General features: G+C 40.8%; 2 protein-coding genes and 1 pseudogene across 2 annotated transcripts; 2 read left to right on the top strand and 1 right to left on the bottom strand.

Annotated features, from left to right (window-relative positions):
- Nucleotides 1-49: 49 nt before the first annotated feature.
- EEF1AKMT3 (EEF1A lysine methyltransferase 3) lies at nt 50-10,834 on the top strand. Its single transcript, XM_027855037.1, has 3 exons — nt 50-568; nt 772-883; nt 9,903-10,834. The coding sequence occupies exons 1-3, from the start codon at nt 398-400 to the stop codon at nt 10,283-10,285; spliced, it is 666 nt and encodes a 221-aa protein (XP_027710838.1). The 5' UTR covers nt 50-397; the 3' UTR covers nt 10,286-10,834.
- Nucleotides 2,402-3,456, bottom strand: LOC114037923 (annotated as a pseudogene).
- Nucleotides 10,835-11,065: 231 nt separating the features above from the next.
- On the top strand, nt 11,066-21,750 carry TSFM (Ts translation elongation factor, mitochondrial). Its single transcript, XM_027854926.1, has 6 exons — nt 11,066-11,934; nt 12,339-12,491; nt 14,149-14,277; nt 15,724-15,846; nt 16,483-16,570; nt 21,164-21,750. The coding sequence occupies exons 1-6, from the start codon at nt 11,878-11,880 to the stop codon at nt 21,568-21,570; spliced, it is 957 nt and encodes a 318-aa protein (XP_027710727.1). The 5' UTR covers nt 11,066-11,877; the 3' UTR covers nt 21,571-21,750.
- The last annotated feature ends 1,807 nt before the right edge of the window (nt 21,751-23,557 follow it).

Here is a 23,557-nt window from a genome sequence, read left to right as displayed (position 1 = left end):
ACCCCTGAGTGTTCTTTTTACTGTCACAACCACAACTCCACTGTCTGGAGAGGACTAGGACACCTCCCCCGCCCTGCCACGTAGCATAGCATTAACCATTCCCGGGTCTCAGGTGTCTGGGCCAGTCGCAGATGGTAGTCTAGAGTTCGAGGAAGTAGGGTAGGAGGAGCTTGGGCTGGCGGCCAGACCTCTTCTACTTCGTTCCGCCTCCCGAGAGTACAGGAACCTAGTAGGCTGGGGGTGCCAGGGGTCTGACCTCCCCTTCCTCCTAGTAGGAGGCAGCAGGGTCTCACTCCTGCCTGGCCACGTGGAAGCCACCCCTTCTTTTAGAGCTTGGCCGGCGTCCAGAGGAGTCCCTCTGGGCTGGTGCTTGACTCCCCGAGGCATTTTGTCCGGGATGTCGGAGTCAGACTCCGAACTGGAGTTGGAGACCGTGTTCCCTCAGGAGGACGGGCTCTTCGCTGATTCTTACACAGAAGAGACTCAGTTCCACTTTTGCGGTCATGTGCTGAGCATCAGACAGAGCTTCGGGGCTCGGCTTGGGGTGGCTGCGCCTGTGTGGGAAGCGGTGAGGACTCCCGGGGTGTACTGGGTGGTCAGCAGAGGGAGAGGAGAGTAGGGGAGGGAAGCAACGGGTCTGCGGTGTTTTTATTTCTCTACCCCACTCTGGATCTTCTAGTTCGGGCAGAGGAAGGGTTTCCTCTGTAATTAGGCAACGACCTGCTTTCTCTTCCCAAAATCTCTCTTCCTCCCTCCCCCTCCCCCCTATAGGCGCTGAGCCTATGCAGTTACTTCGAGAGGAAAAATCTCGACTTCCGAGGCAAGAAGGTGATTGAGCTGGGCGCTGGGACTGGTATCGTGGGCATTCTGGCAGCTTTGCAAGGTAGGTGAGCTGGAATCATAGATCTCACAATTTGAAAGGATCTGAGTTAATTTATCCAGCTCTGTATTGTGAGCCACTCTATCCTGTCTCCTCCCCCCCCAAGGATGAAGGAGTCCAATCAGTGATTCCATCAGTTTAGGGACTTCCCATTGTGGGAGGTCCCTTCACTAATGCAGCTTGTAAGCTGGTCTTTAATTTATAGTTTTAGAGAGCTATCTGAAACACTGAAAGGTTAAGTGATTTACCTGTGGTTACACAACTGTTTCAGTCCGACTGACTCAAAAGGCCAGTCCACCAACCAATACTAGTTATTTCAAGTCATTAAGTATTTATTAGGTGCCGACTATGTGCCAGGCACTGTGCTAAGCTCTAGGGATACAAAGAAAGGGGGGGGGGGAACCCCAGCCTTTCTGCCTTTCTATACCGTCCTGAAAATGTTATATAATATGACATAAGGCATGTTTTCCTGGGGACTCCTCGTGGTTCGCAATGTCAAAAGCTTCTGAAAGAGGCTAAGTAGAATGTGGACTGAAAAAAGGTAAACGAATTTAGAATTTAAGCAATCACTTGTAATCTTGGAGAGAGAAGTTTAAATTAAGTAGCAGAGTGGGAAGCCTCATTACTGAGGATTGAGAAGTAAGTGGGAGGTGAAAAAATGGAATCCCATGATGTATTAGAGTTTGGCTCCAGAAGGGAGAAAAAAAAAAGGTAAAGGTTATTGGCTTGAGGGGATGGCAGGCTCAAATGAAGATTTGTTGTTCCTTTTTTTTATTATTATTATTTTAGGATAAGGGAGACCTTTCAGGGAAGGAGCCTATGTAGATAAGGGGATATTGAAGGGGGAAGAAAGGCTAGAGCAGGGAAGTACCTAGAGTAAACAGGAGAGAATAAGATCAAGAATGTAAGTAGAGGGGCTGCCCTGGCAAGAAGGGCCTCTTTTTTTTTTTTAAAGCAATTGGGGTTAAACGACTTGCCCGGGGTCACACAGCTAGGAAGTATCAAGTGTTTGGTCTGAGGCTGGATTTGAACTAAGGTCCTCCAGACTTCAGGGCAGGTGCTCTATCCACTGCGGCACCTAGCTGCCCCATGAAGGGCCTCTTCTTTGTTAGTAACTGATGCAAAGGAAGAGAGGATGGGAGATGATGAGAGATTTTGAGGTTTAGAGTAGGGGAGGAGAAGGAATTTATAATATACAGGCTCTGGGTTTGTTTTTTTTTTCTTTTTCTTCAGTGTATCTAGGTTTAGGAGAACAACTTCCCTGTGTAACAAAGTTACATAGTCACCAACTTTGTAATTTTATGATTTGTAACTTTGTAAATTTGTGATTTGTAAATCACCTCTCAGCCTGCTACTCAGCTTGTCCCCACTTTTAATCTTTTCATTCCGATCTCTCTGTCTGCCTGTCTGTCTGTCTCATAGAACACAGCTTTATTAGTAAATTATCCAACAAGTAGATAAGTCTCAGACTGACTCTCTATTTCTGTTTTTCCATGCACATTTTATTTTTTCCACTTTTTTTTGCCATTTTTTTTTCAAGGGATTAGCTTTTTCTCCAGCAAATGTATTTTGAGAATGTTATCCTGTGTCTTTAAGAGGAAATTAAGTTTGTGCTTAAATTTAGTGGAATTCTCCAAAACTTTGCCTGGAATATGTGGTGGTTTAACCTTTTTATTATTAACATAAAGTTTGATCATAGTTTTCTTCCCATGAGTTCAGAGTTGTTTAATTTCAAAGCATATTGTACAGGATCAGTATTCTCAAAGAACACATAGCCTTTGCCAACTCCAGTGACTTTGTTTCTCACAATTTTTACTGCTAAAACAATTCCAGTCGGAGAAGTGCTCTTGAATAGCAGCTTCTTCAATTTTGTAAGGGAGGTTTCCCATAAATACTGACCTGTTGCCTCTCAAAGGAGTGTCAGATATAAATTCAACTCTGATGGGAAATCCCTCTACAATCTGAGCACCATTTCTTTTCAGTGCCTTTTCAGCAGCACTTTCTTCCTTAAAAATAACATAACCATTAATACTCTTCCGTTCAGGGTGAACTGCACATTTTATTGCAGCAATTTTTTTGGATAAAGTACTTTTTTTCTGGAATCAAAGAACAGAATTGTACACATTCTGTTTGTCAATACTCTTTAAAAAATTACTTCAGTTCATTTTTTTTTTTTTTACAGATGACAGGTAAATTTCCCACAAATACAGTTGTTTTATTTTTTATTCTTTCCTCTGTCTCATTGACACGAATCTTTTTTTTATTTGCCTCAAATGAATAGTTTGAATTATCAAGTATTTTACCATCTGCTGTTTTGCCGTTATTATTGGCTTGAGAAATTTTCCTTTTCTTCATTTGTTTAACTTGCATTTTTTCTCCTTCTTCCTCTTCAAGATCAGCAGATACCAAGGCACTTTCTCTGTTTGCCAACCTTTTATCTGCATCAGAGAGCTCCCTCACTATAATTGTTAAATAGAAGCAAAAGTTCTTTGACTGTGGAATGCAATTTCATCTTTATTATGTTTTCTCTTCTTACTGTTAGCCTGTAAAAGGAACTGGATCTCTAGCAGCCACATAGATGGGTTACTGTACCTGTATAGATGAGGAGCTAAACAGAGACACCAGGTGGCTCTTGCCACCCTTTTTTTTTTTTTTTGGTGAAGTGATTGGGGTGAAATGATTTGCCCAGGGTCACACAGCTAGTAAGTGTTAAGTGTCTGAGGCTGGATTTGAACTCAGGTCCTTCTGACTCCAAGGCCAGAGCTCTATTCACTGTGCCACCTAGCTGCCCCTCTTGCCACTCTTGAAGGGCTTGGTTTGAAACAAGCAGCTGGCCACTTGTCCAACATGATACTTTGCAGATGAGGAACTGCTCACCCTATCTTCCACTGTTTTGCTGTCCCTGGTCTATTTCTTTTCCCTCCATTTAATTTTCCCTTCAGCCACCATCTTGGCTGCCAGATAGTATCTCCTGGCATATTTTCTCTTTAATAAAATTTCAACATATTTCCCATCATATCAAGTAATCTCAGAGCCCCTACCAGTTTATCAAATATTATTTAATAAATTGGAAAAACATCTTTTCCTAATAGTAGTTACTCTTATCTCTTTAAATTAAAAACTTTAATCTCCTAGGCTTAAATAAATATTAAAATTACTGAATATCTAATTTATTAACAATGGAATAAATAATAAAACTAATATAATCACTTACAGTATTTTAGCTGTGAGAATGATCATAGCCAGAGCCCACTCCAAATATCACTGTAACTACAAATGACTTCTTACTTCTGGAAACACAGTTCTACCATTTAGTTTGCAGTCTTTGCTTTTGCATCCTTATGGTGTTTGGAACATACTAAGTTCTTTTTTTCTTTCCTTTTTTTTTTCCAGAGGCAATTGGGTTAAGTGATTTGTCCAAGGTCACACAGCTAATATCAAATATCAAATGTCTGAGGCCAGATTTGAACTCAGGTCCTCCTGAATCCAGGGCCAGTGCTTTATTCGCTGTATCATCTAGCTGCCCCTCACATGTTAAATTCTTTTTTTTTAATTAATTTATTTTGAATTATCAACAATCACTTCCATAAGCTTTTGAATTTTAAATTTTTCTCCCCCTCCTTTCCCACCTCCCTCCCCAAGATAGCACGCAATCTGATAGAGGCTATACATATACATTTCTATTAAACATATTTTCACATTAGTGATGTTGTAAGTAAGAATTAGAACTAATAGGAGGAACCACCAGAAAGAGGAACACATACTAAATTCTTAAGAAATACTTTTTCATGGGGCAGCTAGGTGGTGCAGTGGATCGAGCACTGGCCTTGAAGCCAGGAGGACCTGAGTTCAAATCCGGCCTCAGACATATAACACTTACTTAGCTGTGTGACCCTGGGCAAGTCACTTAACCCAATTGCCTCACAAAAAAACAAACAAAAGAAATACTTTTTCATTCATTCATTTACTCAATGTTCCAAATAAAGTCTTTTCCCCAAGCATTTTCTTCATCCTGGTTACAAGATAAATGTTAAAACAGTTCCCTCAAGAAAGAAGGCCTCCCCATCTTTGTCTCTGTCTTTCTTAACTTTCCATACATGACAGGAAAACAATGTCTTTGGCATCTCTCAAGCCATCTATCTTTAAGGTCCCTTTTTAGACTCATGCCTTGTAAAATTAACTTTATAATGTTTGTTCATGAAATAATAGTTAAGACAGTTCTAACAAGAAGTTAGTATGTGTTGCCCTAGCCTTGTCAAACCCAATCCTGGACTACCACCACCATTTGTCTCCATTTGTCAGGAGATCGTCTTGACTTGAGTCCATTAAAATTCATGTTATTTAATTTTAATTGGGCCTTCCTTGCAGCAAGTAAACCTTTTACTCCTCCCTGACTGATTCTCCATTCTTCTCATGGCATCCGTTCCAAACCTTCTCTTTTTTTTTTTGGGTTAGGCAGTGGGGTTAAGTGATTTGCCCAGGCTCACACAGCTAGTAAGTGTTATGAGTCTGAGGCCAGATTTGAACTCAGGTCCTTCTGAATCCAGGGTGGGTGCTCTATCCACTGTGCTACCTAGCTGCCCCAAAACCTTCTCTTTTCTCTTCAGTCCTGCCACATAACATCTCTTCCCTGTGTCTCAGCTGAGAGTTTCATCTCAAAATTTACTGAGAGAATTAAGGCTGTTCCTTATGAACTCCCTTTTCTCCTCATTTCTACAATTCAAAAAAGCTTTTGCCATCATGCCTTGTTCTCTTCTCCTTTACTCCAGTCTCCGATAGGGAGGTTTTTCTCTGATGTAGGCTTTTCTCACAATGGCCATCTCTCCTACATGTACTGACAACGTCCTACCATTTTCTCTAGCAACTTGCTCCTGCAAGCATCCTTTCTCTTTATAGTCTTCAGTTTCTCCTGATATACTGATTCTTTGGCTGCTATCTACAAACATACTCAAATCTTTCCCAAACTTAAAAAAAAATCAACAGACTTTACCATCTCAAGCCACTGACCTACATCTCTCCTCAAAAAACTGAATGCATTCATTGTCTCCACTTCCTCTCTTCTCCCTCACTTCTAAACCCCTTGTAAATCTGGCTTCTAATCTGTTTCCTAGCTTCAGTGCTATCCTCATTCTCTACTCCCCCTCGAGCCACACATCTAATCAAATATTGTTGTTTCTATCAAAGGTCAACAAGCATTTATTAATCAACTACCATGTGTCAGGCACTGTGCTGGGGATACAGGGAAAGGCAGCTGTAGTCCCTGTCCTCAAGGAGCTCACAGTCTAATGTGAGAGGCGACATGTAATCAACTATGTACAAACAAGATATATCGAGGATAAATTGAAGATAATCTCAGCAGAATGGCAGTAGCATTAAGGGAAGAGACTAGGAAGGGCTTCTTCCAGAAGGTGAGATTTTAGCTGAGACATGAAGGAGGCTAGGAATGACAGCTGAGTGGAGGATAGAGTGGAGTAGGGAGAAAGTTGAGGTAGGGAGACCAACTGGAAGGTTATTACAGTAGTTAAGGTGTGAAATGATGAAGGCCTGTACTAGAGTGGTTTCAGCATCAGAGAAGAGAAGGGGGCATACACAAGGGATGAAGAATTGAGGGACCTGACAACTGATTGGATATGGCAAGGGAAAGGGGTCAGAGAGAGTTAGAAGCTGAGGATGACACAAATTAGGGAAGATAGGAAGAGGGGAAGTTTGGGGGAGGTAAAGATAATGAGTTCAATTTTGGATATATTAAATTGGAAGATTTGAGACTGGAGTAGAAGAGAGAGTTTAGGGCTAGAATAAATAGATCTCAGAATCATCTGTACAGAGATGATAATTGAATTCATGGGAGCTGATGAGATTGCCAAATGAAAAGGTATAGAGGGAGAAGAAAAGAGGGTCTAGGACAGAGCCTTGCTGGACATCCAAAGTTAGAGGGACTGTAAAGTCTGGATGAAGATCCAGCAAAGGACACGGAGGAGAAGTCAGACAGATAGGAGAACCAGGATAGAATAATGTCACAAAAACTTAAAAGAAAGAAAAGAGTGATTAACAGTGTCAAAGGTTGCAGAGAGGTCATGAAGGATGAAGATTGAAAAAAGGCTATGGGATTTAGTGATTAAGAAATTATTAACTTTGTACAGAGCACTTTCAATTGAATGATAAGGTAGGAAGCCAGCATGCTGAGAGTTAAGAAGAGAGTGAGAAGAAAGTGGAATCACTGATGGTAGATGGCTTTCTCAAGGAGTTTAGCCATGAAAAGGAAGAGAGATCTAGGATGATAACTAGTAGAGATGGATGATTTTTTTTTTTTGAGGATGGGGATATCTCCACAACATCTCTTGAATCTGTCCTCTTTTCTCTATTCATATGGCTACCACCCTAGTTCAAACCCTTGTTATCCGAATTGTTGCAATAACCTTCTAATTGGTTTCCTTGCTTCAAGTCTCTCCCCTCTCCAATTCATCCTCCACAAAACTGTCAGTTATTTTCTTCAAGCAAAGATTTGATCTTGTCATCCCCTTACTTAATGAACTGGAATGGCTCTTTCTTATTTCTTCTAAGCTCAAAGATAGTTTCTTTTGTTTGTCATTCAAAGCTATCACAATCTCCCAAGCCTAAAATTCATTCCCTTCTCACCTCTGCTTCTTAGAAACAAGTTTTCTTCAAAACTCAGCAAAGTCCACCTGAATGAAATCCTTCCTGATCTCCCCAGCTGCTAGTGCCTCCTCCCCCAATGCCTTGTATTTCTTTTGCAGTAATTTTGTTTATACTTATGAGAGAGAATGAATAGTTCTTGAAAACTCAGTTCTTAGTCACAGAGCAGGGGCCAAAATGGAGGTCAAGTGTTCCCTTTATGAAGTTCCATTTATCACTCAAGTGAATCAGATTGGATAAGATGAAGAATGATAGGCCAAGTCTCAAGGTCATCTTTAAAAGTCAGGACCTGAGCTTCTGACTGGAGGAGCAGAAGAATCCTGGAGCTGAAGAAATAGAAGCTGTAAAAATCCAAGTGAAAGGAAGGAGAAGGGAATAAGCATTGACATAGTGCCTAATATGTTCCAGGTTCTGAGCTAAGCACTTTGTAGAGGCAGTCAATAGGAAAGGGTTGATCAGGCATGAGGTATGTCAAGATAGAAGTTTAGAAACTGTGTTGCTAGAAAACTCCCCTGTTAACAACTATCTTGGAGGTTAGAAGAAATAGGGAGGAGCCATTCCAGTTTACTAAGTAAGTGAAGGATTTGATGACGTAAGCTTGTAGGAAACCTAGTCAGTATTTTCCCGTGATGTTTCATAGAAATATTCAGTAGCTGGTGAGTGTAAATGGAGAAGGATGGTAGAAGTAATCCCTTATATATTGGTTTTGGCACCATATAACCAATGAAAGGACAAGAAGACAAAGGATTCTAGATTAGATGATATACAGTTGAAGTGGTCAAACTTGGGGTTGAATCGTTCAGTCATCTAGCATTTATTTACCTTGTACTAGACAATGTGATGAAAAAGTAAGGAAATTGAAGTCAGGATGATGGATTAAGAGGATAAAGATGCAGTGAGTGGTGGTAGTGGTAGAGGAGGGACAACAAGTCATGATGAGCACAAAGGCTAGGTATTAGAGGAGCGACTCAGAACAAGAGATGGAAAGATAGGAGTCTGAAAATAGGAAGTTGCGGGGGTCAGCTAGGTGGTACAGTGGATTAGAACACCAGCCCTGGAGTCAGGAGGACCTGAGTTCAAATCTGGCCTCAGACACTTACTAGCTATGTGACTCTGGGCAAGTCACTTAACCCCTGATTGCCTCTAAAAAAAAAAAACCAACCCAAACCAACAAAAGAAAGAAAATAGGAAGTTGGAAGTTCAGAGTCAGGGAGTTTTAATACATTTGTTTGACCCTTCCTGTGGTGTGTATGAAGGGGAGTGAAGATGAAGAGTATGGGTGTTAAGGAGGCTAATGATTTGGGAGATTACCATGCTCAAAAGGACATCAACATTCATGTTGAAGTCCCCAAATATGAAGTCAAGAGTTGGGATGAACAATCAATCAACAATAATTTATTATCTATTATGTGCCAGGTATCCTGTTAGGCATTAGGCAGGAAGTATATCCTTATATACTATTGTTAAATGCTCTTTCCCTCCCAGTTGGAATATCCTTCTCTCTCCTCACCCCCTTTAATAATCAATTACTTTACAGGGAACTGCTATTAACAATTTCTGTACTCCACCATTACTGTATCCTTCCTCCAACTACTTTTTTCAACCCATTCCTTTTTAATATAGGTATATACTCTTCTGGGCAGTTGGTGATAAGACTGAAAGGTGTGGTGGGGAAGAGGCCATTCTCAGTCAAATACACACATTAAATAAGGGGTAAATAGAGAAAATTGACTTGGTTAGAGTTCCATTTTTTTACAGTACTGAAAGATGAGGTTGCTGAGATACAGTTTGGGAATACTTGAATTTCTGGCTGAGTTTATGTTAGAAAGACATCATTTTGTCCTTGTTGAATTCTGCCTTTTACATACATATATATCAACTCCCCCCCAATAGACTCTAAATTCCTTGAAGACAAGGACTGTATTTTAATTTTTTTTCCACCTTTGTTTCCTCAGTATCTAGCACAGTGATTTAAGATAACCAGGTGATATGGTGGAGAGAATTCTGGACTTGGAGTCTGGAAGATCTGCCTTTGAATCCTGCCTCAGACACTTACTAGCTGTGTGACTTGGGCAAGTCACTTAACCTCAGTTTGCCTCAGGTCTCTCATCTGTAAAATGGGAATAATAATAGCACCTACCTCAGAGAGTTGTTTTGAGGATCAAAAATGATATATACGAAGTACCTTTGCAATTTTTAAAGTGCTTTATCAGTGCTCCCATCTGCCATACATATGTTGAATTTTGCAAGGCAATAAGGAATCGCTTTTCTGAAGGTGCTGAGAACTGGAATTTTTCTAGACATTTCTGAATGATGATCCTTTAGCTGGTCCCTAGACCTCACTTTTCTTCTGTTCTCTCTCTTTCAGGGGGAGACGTCACCATCACTGACCTGCCTCTGGCCCTGGAGCAGATTCAGGGAAATGTTCAAGCTAACATACCAGTTGGTGGCCGGGCACAGGTCCGAGCTTTGGCCTGGGGGCTAGACCAGGGTGTGTTTCCTGAAGACTATGACTTGGTGTTAGGGGCTGATATCGTGTATCTGGAGCCCACCTTTCCACTGCTCCTGGGCACCCTAAAACATCTCTGTGGACCGAATGGCACCATCTATCTGGCCTCCAAGATGAGGGAAGAGCACAGGACGGAGAGTTTTTTTTACGATATGTTACCCCAGCATTTTCAGCTGGAGCTGGCACAGCGGGATGAGGAAGAGAACATTAACATATATAGGGTTACACACAGGGGAGGCTGAAGGCTCCCCTGTGCCTCCACATCCAGTTCTTCCTCGCTTCTGACCACACACATTCCTCTGATCAGTCCTCTTCTTGGTATTGGAAAGAGGTGAAGAGTATTAGCATATAGAGACCCATGCATAATGACCAAACATGGCTGATTCCTGGATCCTGGGCGAGGTGTTCCATGCTTTCATTTCCTTGCTTTCTTGGATTCTTTTCTCCCCATCCTACTAACTTTGGCATTTCTTCTAGACTGATACCGGGCATCGTTTTATTGGAAGCCCCAGACACTCCCTCACAAAAGCCCTGATGGGTTGTCAAAACGAAGGCTCCCAGCTCCTGTTCTTAGAGGTGGGGGCTGAGTAGGGAAACTGACCTGAAGGATGGAATATTGTGGGTTGTCAGCAGAGTAATTGCCTCTGACTCTGTCTCTCCCACAGCAAGTAGGGACTTTCTTGCTTTTCTATTTGTATCCCCAGCACTTAGCTTGGTGCTTTGAACATAGTAACCAATTAATAAATGCTCATTCATTCATGCGCTTACCCTGGTGGCAGGCATGTTCTCAATTCTGTTTTGTTTTTGTCTTTGTTATTGTTTTGTTTTTCTTTTCTTTTTTAGGAAAGAGAAGATCATGAAAAGTATCTAATGTATCTAAGGCGCTAAAGTTTATGTTTTTATTAATTATTTTATTCAAAGCAGATGCAATGGATCTCTTTTTTTTTGTTTTGTTTTTTGTTTTGCTTTTGTTTTTTTTTTTTTCTGAGGCAGTTGGGGTTAAGTGACTTACCAGGGTCACACGGCTAGTATGTGTCAAGTGTCTGAGGTTAAAGTTTATGTTTTTAAGCTTTGGAAGAAAAAGAATTTCAGACTACCTGTTTTATACTCAGGAACACAGGGGAATGGAGTACCTAAGCAGATTAAGCTTCCCATTTTAGGAGTGAGGGGAGTTAGGGTACAGCCTATTGCTTTCTAAAAGAGGTTGAATGGTTTAGGGGAAAGAGTACTGGACTTGGAAAGCATTTTTTTTTAGGTGCCTACCATGTGCCAGGCACTGTGCTAAACGCTGGGGATACACAGAAAGGCAAAAAGACAGTCTTTGCTCTTAAGAAGCTCAGTCTCTGGATCTGTTATGTAAAAAGGAAACTCTAAACTTCAGTTTACTCATCTATAAGATGGGAGTGACTTTGTTCCGCCTAACTAACTGGGGGCGGGGGGCATTGTGAGCCAAGTGTTTTAAGTGTTGCATGAATGTGAGGTATTATTCCTGCCCCCAGCATTCCCCACCCTTTCACTGGAGGTAGCCTTGGCGTACTACTGCATCTGGCCATTGCTGTAGAGTTGTCTCGATGACACGACGCATCCTCTTTCCAGCTGTGACCAATCCTTGCTCTACGTTCCATTCCCCTTGAATGCCCAACGAGCCAGAGACCCTCTGGCCGACAGGTGGCGCTGTCCTTAAGGGGTCGCTAGTTTAGGGCCGGCACCGTGAGTTTGTCCCAGCCGCCGCTCCGTAGATTCCTCGTCTCTATCCCTCCACTTCCCCCGGGCTTCTCGCGCGCGTGCGTGCTGGGGTAGGCGAGTTGCTGCTGCACTGGCCGGAAAAAAAATCATGTCCTTCTTTCGGTCGCTGCGCCTTTTTCAGCACTTGGGGCCCCGGAGCCGGCCGGTAAGGGGATGTAGTGGCGGAGCTCGAGTCCTCCCTGGAGCCCGGGGCGGCCCAGCTCTCTTCCCCGCCTCCTCCTTCGCACGTCTCCTCTGCTCCCCAGGCTGCGTTCTTCTGGTCCCCGCCTCATCTCCAGCCTCTCCCGCAGGCTGCTCGCCCCCTGCCTCCTCCTCACCTCCAGCCTCCCTTCCCCCCCCCAGGCTGCTCGCCCCCCCTGCTCCCTCCCCACTTTCAGCCTTCCCTCCCCCCACCTCGGCTGCTTTCCCCCGCCCTCTCCTCGCCACCTTCCCCTCCCCCAGGCTGCTCCCCCCTGCTTTTCCTCGTTGCCTTCTCTCCTCCTGCCTCCCCTCCTCTTTTCTCACCTCCCTCCCACTGCCCCCCCTCACCTCATGCCTGTCCCCCCCCAGGTGCCCCTGGGGTCCCGCCCCTTCCACGCGGGAGGCGTGGGGTCCGAGGCTTCGTCCAGCAAGGAGCACCTGAAGAAACTGAGGCGTAAGACTGGCTACTCCTTCACCAACTGCAAGAAAGCGCTGGACGCTTGTGGTGGCGATCTGGCCCAGGTGAGGGAGGCCTGGAGCTGTCCCCTCCTCTGAGGACCGGGAAGGAAACTGAGGCCCCGTTAATTGAACTTCAACTGACATCCACTTACATGGACACTTAGATGGAGTTAAGTTGATTTGTTCAAGGTCACACAGATAGGAAGAGGCCAGGCTGGATCTGAACTCGGGTCCTCTAATTCCGGAGAAGAGGTTCTTAACTTGTTTTGACCCCTGTGACTGTCCTGTGAATTTATTGGGTTGTAAGCTCCTTGAGGGCAGGGACTGTCTTTCCTCTCCTTATGTACCCCCGTTGCTTAGTGTAGTGCCTGACACATAGCTTGATAAATGCTTATTGAATGAATGAAAGGTTAAGCCAGTGGACCCCTTCTCAGATGAATGTTTTTAAATGCATGAAGTAAAATACGTAAGATTCTAAAGGAACTTAATTGTATTTTGTCAACATTTTGAAAGTTTAAGAACTGTAGGTTAAAGATCTCTTGTACCCTTGTTTTCACCTTAATGGTGTTTAATCAGGATTTAAGCTAATTTAACAAATGGATTTGTTTTACAGCAAAAGTGTCATTGAATCATAACTCTCATTCATTCAATCAGGCAGTTAGTCAACATTTATTAAGTAGCTACTATGTTCTGGGCACTGTGCTGGTATTCACATCAGGGAGACAACTACAGTAAAAACTGTAAGAGCTAACACGTATATAGCACTCTGAAGTGTGCAAAGGGTTTTATACACATTACCTCATTTGAACCTTACAACAATCCTGAGAGGTATAAAGGAGGAAACTAAGGTTGTGACTTGACTGGTTCACCCAGTAAGGGATTAAGGGCAGGATTTAAGTGATCTTCCTGACTCCAAATCTAATGCTTTATTCACTATAAGAGGCAAAACCTATGCTGCCTTAGTTTGGGAGGAATTGAGTTCAGGACTACTGCTAGTCCCACATTTCCTAGGAGGAAGACACCCTTGTGCCTCTCAAGTGGTAAATTCTTTTGGGATGTGGTAGGAGGAAGCTTGAACTTGGACTCACATACTCTTAATGTACATGTCTTGATGGTCAGCTGTAGAAGACTCATTTAACTTCCCTGATCCTGTTTTCTCATCTGCAAAATGATCATAATACATACTTTTCTTGTGTGCAGTGGGGAGGAAGGGGGGGTGTAGGGAAACACCTTTATTTTTAACATTCATTCAAAAAGTTTTTTTGAGCTCCACATTCCCTGCCTTCAGCCCCGGGTGCCCCCCCACCAGCCACCTATTGAGAAGGGCAATCATTATATCAATTATACATATGAAGTCATGCATAATGTATTTCTGTATTGGCCAAATACATGCTTTTCTCTAAGTTTGTAAAGCAGATAATACAGGATGGTACTATATAATAAATATCATTTGCTATTATTCTGAATATTTTGCCTTAGCTGTTACAGAGCTGTAACTGTATTCAGCTATTTAGAAGCAGGAAACGAAGCCCCTTTGTCTCAGAGACCCATTGTTACAAGACTTGTTTTTTGTCTTACACTCCAGATTAGCATTTTATTAAATGATTTGGGGTTCAGAGGAAGCAGAAATTGAAGACAGGGAAACATTTAGAATCTTGCAGCTCCAGAATTCTATGTCTGAAATGCTGTTTTTCTGTTTGTTTTCTCCTATAATGTGCAGGCAGAAGCTTGGCTACATAAGCAGGCCCAGAAGGAAGGATGGAGCAAAGCTACTAAACTTCAGGGAAGAAAAACTAAGGAAGGGCTGATTGGATTGTTACGAGAAGGCAATTCAGCTGTAATGGTGGAGGTGAGTCCCTCCCTCACATGTAGCAGTTTCCAGGAATAGTTGTTAGTCCTCAACTATTTTACCATACTTGTACTAGATATTTTGGATGGAAAAAATGATAAACTCTAGAAGAGCTGTTTAAAATATAATGAAACTGAGTAGGCAGTGTAATCAAAAGTAATCAGTAGACATGGTCTCAGTGATAGATCATTTTATATGAAAATACACAAAGGAGTGTCGAAGAGAGGCCCATCTTGTTTCTCTCATTCTATTTTGTACCTCTCCCATGCACTTTTATTCTAATTTGTGTTTGTCTCTTCACCTCTGAGAGGCAGTATTGTGTAATAGAGAGCTAGTCTTGGAGCCATGAGGGGGGAATTCAGGTCCCACTTCTGACTCAGACTGGCTTTGTGATCTTGGACAACTTGCTTGAGACAGTAAGTTGCAGAGAAGATGTTGGCCTGCTTACGTGGAGGGAATTTCTCACTTGGGAGTTCCATGTGCCAGGGAAATCATAGGTCTAGTCTCTTTTCCTAGCCCTCATTTCCTCTGTTGCCTAGGGTGTAAGTCCTTGAGTGAAGACACATGATTAACTTCATCTTTATATTCCTGGTATTAAGGGTAATTCCTTGCCCATAACTTCAGTGTTCCACACCTTTACCTTCATCATTGTTGCTGTCCTTCTCCTGATGCTAGACACAGCTTCTCTGTAACTTAGCAAATTGTGTTTGGGACATGTTTCAGCTAAAAAATTCATTGCCCTTCAGCCAGTCTGGTCCAAATTTAGCTAGTTTGGTCCTTGGACAACAGACAAATAACAGACGTCTCTGGCCTGGACTTGAAACCTTTCCAGCTTGGTAGGACCTTGCAGAGCTTTTCTCCCACTGGCACAGCCTTCAAGATCTTAGCGTTACTTCCATGCCACATTCTGATTAGGACTTTAGTGGTTTTCACGTACTTAGCAGGTGCTTCTTAAATGTTTGAATGGTTAATTTCAAGGTAGATAGGAATCTTGTTTGTCTAATCTTGAAGGGTGTCCTGAAGAGGTTAGAAATTTTGTAGATTAGCTGGTGGAGAGAGGTAATAGACATGGAAAGTAGTTTAGGTGTCATTGTGGATAAAGGATCAGAAAAAGAGAAAGGAGTGGACAAATTAGCTAATAGTCTAGAACAGAGGACAGGAAATGCAATTAAGGGGAGAAGGTCCAGGTTGGTAATAAACCCACAGTTAAGGCATCACTGGCAATGTTCTGAAAAGACCTTCTAAACTGGCATATGTTGCATAATCCATCCTGGCAAAAGACACTTTTCTGGTCTTCTACTGGCGAAATTAATAATGGCAGTTTGAAAGATGCAATTATGTCTGAAACACAACCTAGCCTTACTTTGGGTTGTACTAAATAAACCTTTCTCTTTTTTATGAGTTTGCCACTAAACCATTGTTTACATCATGAATTTTTGCCCACAGGTGAACTGTGAGACAGATTTTGTTTCTAGAAATTTAAAATTTCAACAACTGGTCCAACAAGTGGCCCTTGGAACCATGCTGTACTGTCAGAGTGTGAGGGAACAGCTCTCCACATACAGCAAGGTGAGTTTGGGTATAGAGTCCACCGGAGCACACAGCTCAACCCAGACTCTGCCTCTGAAATGACAAGAGAAAGGCATTACAAGATGGTCAGACTAGAAAAGACACAATTTTAGTATGTTTTTGTCCAGCTGACAAAACAATTACCCACACCACTTTTTTGTCCCTCAGATTGTCTCATGAGCAGAGACACGGAATAAAATGTTATTTAATGGAATCTAAAAACATTTACTTTATGTAGAGAATGGTGGGATTTCATAAGACTGTGTAGCATAGGCAGAAGAATGTGAACCAAGAGTCAGGTATGGCCGAACTCCACCTCTCTTGGCACGTTTCCTTTTATAAAATGGTGGGATTGACCTAAGTGATTTTTGAGGTCCTTTTGAACTCTGAAAATAGCTAGAATCCTCCCTGAGAGGCAGAGTTCATATTCTAAAGGGACTGGCATTAGTGGTGGAATAGGATGTATATAAAAAATGTTATAAATGTCTAATATTACCAATATAACAGAGAAAATGGTATTAGTATAAATTTACACTTAACAAAGCTTAAGTTGCTTTATTTGGAAGAGATTAGTGTTGTTCAGGTAAGCTTGGTGTTATGCAAATTGATCTTTCTTTCCTTTCTGTGTTTATTCAGGGTTTTCTAGAGACAGCTGAGCTCTCTCAGCTTAGAGCTGGACCTAACAGAGAAGACTCTCTCAAGGACCAGTTGACATTATTTATTGGTGAGTACTAGCAGGAGACCCTAGACCGAAGCTGAGAATAGAAATCAAGAAGTGGTTCCTACTAGGCAGGCTTATTTTTTAAAAATCTGATGATAAGGGTAGCTAGGTGGCACAGTGGATAAGGCACCCAGCCCTGGAGTCAGGAGGACTTGAGTTCAAATCTGGCCTCAGACACTTGACACTTACTAGCTGTGACCCTGGGCAAGTCATTTAACCCCATTGCTTAGCCAAAAAAACCCCCAAAAGTCTGATGATAATTTCTCAAAGCACCAAAATCATAGTAATAGGAGTAGGATTATAAGCTATTCAGGCTTCTACACATGTGAATCCATAGGCATTTGACTGTCTAGTTGTTTGGGCATCATGTTTCTTTTCAAGGAAAGACTGATTGGTTAGGGAGTTGTGGGAACCTTTCTAGTGAACTTGCCCGAAGTGGATTGCTGTGGTGGTGAGGGGAATTTTGATTTAACTTGCATTCCCCTTGTGGGGAGTAGGGGGAGGGGGAGGATGGTTGTGGGATGCTGGAAACCAGGGGCTCCTCTAAAGTTCCTGACAATGAGGATGGTCCTTTTTACCAGATCATCTCACACTGTCTGCAAACTATTAGTGACTCATAGATGAAGAACCAGGTTACAAAGAAGTATAGGGGGTTTGTTAAGTAATTTTGGAAGAATCTGGGTGTTTTAGCCTTGGTTTTTTTCTGGGGAATTACTGTAACTATTAAGATTTCTTGAATTGTTTTCAAAATTAGTTTTCATTTCTGGATATCTTTTTTTTTGGACATCTCTTTTTTATACCGTTAAGATATAACTGTCTGGGGTATATATTTATGTATGTTTCTGTTCCCTTGAGTAAATCAGAGCTAATTATTTACATCTCTTTACTGTTCCATCCTCTTCTCCCCTGCCCGTTTGGCTCTTTTGTTTCTTCTTTAGATGGTAGTACTGATAAAAAGGGAAACTCCAGGTAAATTTTGCTGCTTGTGAATAACTCTGGGAAAAAGTATTTTTTTGTGGGAGAATACATATTTAAACTGTTGGGTAAAATGAAGTTTGGGATTTTTGCTCTGCCCTGTCATATCACTTTGAGATTTTGTCTGTCTAAAGTGGCATATCTGTTCATATTTTTTAAAAAAATTATTTATTTTTGACATACATTTTTGAAAATTTTGAGTTCCAAATTCTCTCCCTCCAGCTCCTCCCCTGCCCATTGAGGAGACAAGCAATATGATACCTAATATACATGTGAAGTCATGTAAAACATATTTCCATATTAGCCATGTTGCCAAAAAAAAAGGCAAGAAAAATAAAGTGGGAAAAAATCCATGTCATGCTGCATTCAGAGTTCGTTAGTTCTCTCTCTGAAGATAGCATTTTTCATTGTTGGTCTTTTGGAATTGTCTGGGATCATTGTATTGATCAGAATAGCTAAGTCTTTCACAATTGATCATTGTTAAAATATTGCTGTTATTGTGTATAATATTCTCCTGTCTTTTCTTCCTTCACATTGCAACAGTTCATATAAGTCTTGCCAGTTTTTCTGTGGCATATCCATTCAGTTAATATTTACTAAGTTCCTACTCTGAACAAAGCTCTGACTATGCTAGAAAAGCCAAGACCGAAAAGAAATTGTTCTTGCTCTTAAGGGGCTTATGTTCTACTGGGGGACATGAAATATGTACACGTATAAGTAAACACAAAGTACATGGTTATGAACTTCATTTAAAAATTTTTTAAAAATTGTACGTGAATGCTATTTGTTCTTTTGTCATAGTCATTTGAAAACTGTTCCTTCAGATCATCATCTGTTCTTTAGGCTATTCATTAGTTTTTTAGTTATTCACAATTTGACATCCTTTTGGGGATTTTTTTGTTTGTTTACCTGGTTGTATGTTTATTCTTTTGGTTCTGCTTACTTTGCTCTGTGTCTGTTCGTTCATATCTTTCCATGATTCTCTTGAGTTCCTCATATTTAACATTTTTAACTGCACAACATTTCCCCATTACTTTTATATAGCCTAGATTTTTCAGTCAGTCACAAATGTTGTGCACCATCTTTGTTTCAAGTTCTTTGCTACTGCAGAGATTGCTGGTGTGAATATTTGGTTGTATAATCATTTATTTAACAATTATTAGACTTTTTGTTGGGGTCTATATCTAGGATTGTGTTCACTGTATCAAAGGGTAAGGACAGTTTAGTTATTTTTCTTGCAGAGTTTCAAATTTATGTCCAAAATGTTTAGATCACTTCATAACTACCAGCAGTGGATCAGTGTACCTGTATTAGACCCACAGGCTCCCCAACATTTACTGTTTCCCCTCTTTTGTTATTTTTGTCAATTTGTATAGTGTAAGGTGAAATTTTGGTTATTTTCATTTGCTTTTCTTTTGCTGTTAGTGATTTGCAGCATATTTTCATATGTTCATCTATTGTTTGTAGTTCTTGTGCGAGTTGTTTCTATCTTTTGGCCACTTATCTTACTAGACAAGGCAGGAATCACCAGATTATGGCCTGCAGGCCAAATCAGCACCCACTCCCTGCCCCCTGAGCCAGAGAGCCAAGAACATTTTAAAATACAACACAAATATATAATACAATAAAACATTCTTTAAAAAACATAAAAACTGTCCTTGGCTAGCTGGCTGTACAGAAATGGGGCGGGCTAGATTTTGCCAATGGGCTGCAATTTGTTAACACCTGTATTAGGGAATTGCTTTTGTTATTATGTATTTGTGTCACTTCCCTATATATTTTGGTTATGACTCTTAGGTAATATTTATACATGTATTTTCCCTATTCCATTGTTTCTTTTCTAATTCTTCATTAATTTTATTTGTTCAGAACCTTTTAAATTTTATGTAGTAAAAATTGTCTATTGTCTTTTATGATAATCTTGACTATCTTTTGTTTAATTAAGAATTCTTCTTCCTTTAACCATAGTTTTGAAAATATCTTATCTTATTTTCTCCCATTCCAAGTTATTTCAAGAGGAGAAGAGCAATAATGCCAATGGGGAGGGGGGAGATTAGGAGTGGCAGGAAAGACCTTCTATCAATAGTACTATTTGAATTGGGCTTTAAGATTTTTTTTTTAATTAAGAACTCAACAATCTTCAACATGAACATATCCACGTAAAAAGAGGAAAAGGAAAACTGTATGAAACTGACTCTTAATTATATAGTTATTTTTTAAGTATCTGTTATATTTAACATGGTAGTACACTGACTCAGTTATCTTTTTTTTTCCTTCCTGCTGCTCTGTTCTGTGTATTTTAAAAATGTTTAATTGATAATCTCTTTTTTTGCATCATTATCACTCTTCTTCCCCCCCAACAACTCCCTTTTCTCCATGAAATCCCTTCCTTATAAGAAATAAGTATAAACAAGCAAGAAAAATTCCCACATTGGGCATATCCGAAAATTTTATGTCTCATTCAACACCCCTGGTCCATTGCCTCTCTGCTAAGAGGGGAAGCTAGTATCCTTAATCTTCTGGTGTTGTTATTGGTGCTTGCATTAATCAGGGTTCTTAGTGTTTCCAGGTTGTTTTCCTTTATGGTGTCATAATCATTGTATAAATTATTCCCCTGCTCTGTTTATTTCACTGAGCATCAGTTCTTATAATTCTTTTTCAGATTTCTCTAAATATGCACCTTTTGGCATTTCTGTTAATGCACAATATTCTATTACATTCACGTACTATCATTTGTTCAGGCATTCTCCAATTAATGAGCTTCCACCTCGTTTCCAGCTCTTTACAACCACAAAAATGCTTCTATAAATATTTTTGTAGCTATGTGTTCTTTCCCTTTCTTTGATCTCTTTGAAGTATATGTATAGTAATGATATCTCTAGGTCAGAAGTCATAGTTTAGTTCCATATTGCTTTCCAGAATGGTATGACCAATTCCAGTTCCCCCAACACTGTTGTGTGCCTGTTTTGTAGCTCCATTAACAATTGTCTTTCCTTTTTTGTCATTTTTCATTAATCTGATAGAGGTGAGATGGTACACTGAGTTGCTCTAATCTACTTATATTTAGATATAGTTGTTGCTTGCTTATATTTCTTATTTTGAGAATTATTACTTTCTTATGACTGACCTACCTTTTATGGGTCATTATTACATATTTGTATTAGTTCTTTATGTTTTAGATATCAGACCTTTATTAGAGAAATTTGTTACAAAGATTTTGCCCCAGCCAACTGCTTCCCTTCTAATTCTCACTGTATTGATTTTGCGTAAAATCTCTTTAGTTTTATGTCATCAAAGTTGCCCATTTTATCTCCGTTGATCAATCTTCTATTTTTTGGTGAAAATTTCTCCTAGCTATAGTTGTGAAAGGTGCCTGGTCTCATTCTCTCTTGTTAATGATGTACTGTTACACCAAAGGTGATTTCAAGAGGGAAAGAGCCCCATTAGTGTAGGGGAGGGTGGTAATTTCAGAAAAGACTTAGAGAAGGCCAAGGATTCTTCTAGACAGAAGTAAGGGGAGCACATTCCAGGCATGGATGGCCATCTGTGCAAAACATGCAGAGACAGCTTCTGTGCACATGATGATTATGATAGCTCTGCTCAAGTTTTGTTTTTCTGCAGGCAAACTGGGAGAAAACTTGACTCTTAAGCGAGCTGCATGGGTGACTGTACCAAATGGATTCTACATTGGTTCCTATGTACATGGAGCAGTGCACAGTCCCTCCCTTGGTAACATGGTGCTTGGGAAATATGGCGCACTAGTCATCTGCCAGACATCTGAAGAGAAATCCAATCTTGAAGACCTTGGCCGACGGCTTGGTCAGCACGTTGTAGGAATGGCTCCTTTGTCTGTAGGCTCAATGGAAGATGAGCCTGGTGGAGAAGAGGAAACAAAGATGCTCGCCCAGCCTTATTTGCTGGACCCTAGCATCACGTTGGGACAGTATGTAAAGCCCCAGGGTGTGTCTGTGGTAGATTTTTTGAGGTTTGAATGTGGAGAAGATTCAGGGGCAGCAAAAACAGAATAGATTCTGCAGACATTCTGGACCTTAAAATATTATTAACTGAGCCACTCGATGTCTTGAGGGGGTTGGTTTGATCATTGGTTCAGCAATACATGTGAGCTGTTTCTCTCTGGGTTTATGGTAAAACTGAAAAGGTAATTCAATGCAGTAGCTCTAAATAAAGATGCTTTCCTCCTTATAGAATCTCGCCGTCTTCCTTGTTTTAAAAGTTGTGGGTTTAGCTTTTTATGTCATGAATTTGACTCACTGTGTCGGTGACAGCCCCTGACTGAGCCTGTTAAAGAGCAAGTCACTTTATTGGGAATGTGTGAGGCCTTTTGACTTGGAGTTGCTTATCTTGTGTATTCAGTGAAATCATGACCTGTGTGTTTTAATTCTGCTTTTCCCCCTGGTCATTCCCATTCATTTTAGCTCCAGTAAATGGCTCCAAGCAAATTTAAATAGTAAATATCTTAGAGAAACCTCACCAGAAGTATCCCAAGGACACTGAGACGCTCTTTCTCCTTCACCCCATTAAATCTGTTCACCTAAGCTCAGGTAACTTTTTATGGGCTGCCGGAGCCCTCTCCTTCCACCCATAATTATCCTAATTCACCTCCACTAACATAACTGCCCTTGTGCATGGCAGTATACTAGGTGCTTAGGATACAGAGACAAAAAGAGGAAACTATCCCTGAATTAAGAGAGCTTTTGCTGGGGGAGGGAGTTGAGGTGGGGTGTATGGAGTACACTTTGGGCCAAGATGACCAAAGCTATAGTGAATACACATGAAGTAGCATCACAACTGTACCAACAGCTAGGGACTGTAGGGACTCAGGAAAGCCTTCTTGTAGTAGATGGTACCCTGAGTTAAGCCTTGAAGGAATCTAGGGATTCTAAGTGGCAGAGGTGGGGATGGAGATCGCAGTACCTTTTCTTCTCTGATTGTCAGATTCAGAAAAACCTTAAAAGACTTGTGTGAACCAGTGTGGAGTGAAGTAAGCAGAACAAGAGGACAAGTTGTACAATGATTATTGTAAAGGAAAACAACTCTGAAAATCTGGGAAAAGACAGAGAGATGGGAGATAGCACATCAAATTAGGAGAATAGCTAGTAGGCCAGTTTAGTTTAAAGAAACTTTATGTTTTTGGAGTAGTACTATAAAATAAATTTGGAAAGGTGGGTGGGAGCCTGATGGGATCTTCAATGACCAGCAGACCTTTTTGTATTTTATCCTTAGAGATGAAAGGCAATTTGAGTAGAGGTGTGATGTAAATTAGATATGTGTTTTGGGAAAAGCAATTTGGCAGCTGTGTCAAGGACACATGGGAGAACAATTTTGCTACCTTTGTTTATAATTTGCATCAGCCTCTAAGGTTACAGATTTAGGTATTTGTAGAAGTTATGTCATAAGAAACTAATGAAAATGTAATTTGTGTTAAACTTAGGACTCCTTTCCATCTGAAACTGATTCAAAATACAGAGTTCACTGGAAAATGTGGCTCATTTGTGGATGTTTATGGCATACTTTGAAGATAAGTCTCTAGTGGTCCACATACCCATGTGGTGTTGGACTTGTTACTGAAATGAACACCAAATGGTTTCTTTCTTGCTTGAATCTTTTGGCATGACCAAGATGTTTTTGTTTCTTAGTTATTGGACAAACTTTGTTCTATTACTATAGATACTGCTCTATTCTCATTTCCACTCTCCCAAACTTCCCAGTACAAAAACTTTCCACAGATGTGAAATTCATGCAGTACTTGTTGTATGAGCAATTGAGGATGTTGATATCATTCCCTCTTACAGAGGGGCCTTGATTTGAAAAGATGTCTGGGACCTACCAGGAGGTGTATGAAAACTGCCTACAGATTTCAGTGACTTGTGAATTCTTTTTTTTGGGGGGGGGTATTAATGATCTTGATATCTAAACCTTATGTCTGAACACCAACATTAAACCATTGTCCTTATGATAATTTTTTAGGATTGGCAAGTTATGTGTGAACTACCT

This window comes from Vombatus ursinus, unplaced genomic scaffold (genome assembly GCF_900497805.2).
Source record: "Vombatus ursinus unplaced genomic scaffold, bare-nosed wombat genome assembly UNPS02010769.1, whole genome shotgun sequence".
Classification (NCBI taxonomy): domain Eukaryota; kingdom Metazoa; phylum Chordata; class Mammalia; order Diprotodontia; family Vombatidae; genus Vombatus; species Vombatus ursinus.
Note: the sequence above shows the minus strand (reverse complement) of the source record. Positions and strands in the feature narration are given on the sequence as shown.

Excerpts from the sequence above, each read along its gene's own strand:
- TSFM (XM_027854926.1), top strand. The coding sequence starts at position 11,878 with ATGTCCTTCTTTCGGTCGCTGCGCCTTTTTCAGCACTTGGGGCCCCGG. Across the intron at positions 12,492-14,148 it reads GTGGTGGCGATCTGGCCCAG|GCAGAAGCTTGGCTACATAA; the intron begins GTGAGGGAGGCC and ends TATAATGTGCAG. Across the intron at positions 14,278-15,723 it reads ATTCAGCTGTAATGGTGGAG|GTGAACTGTGAGACAGATTT; the intron begins GTGAGTCCCTCC and ends TTTTGCCCACAG.
- EEF1AKMT3 (XM_027855037.1), top strand. The coding sequence starts at position 398 with ATGTCGGAGTCAGACTCCGAACTGGAGTTGGAGACCGTGTTCCCTCAG. Across the intron at positions 569-771 it reads CTGCGCCTGTGTGGGAAGCG|GCGCTGAGCCTATGCAGTTA; the intron begins GTGAGGACTCCC and ends TCCCCCCTATAG. Across the intron at positions 884-9,902 it reads CATTCTGGCAGCTTTGCAAG|GGGGAGACGTCACCATCACT; the intron begins GTAGGTGAGCTG and ends TCTCTCTTTCAG.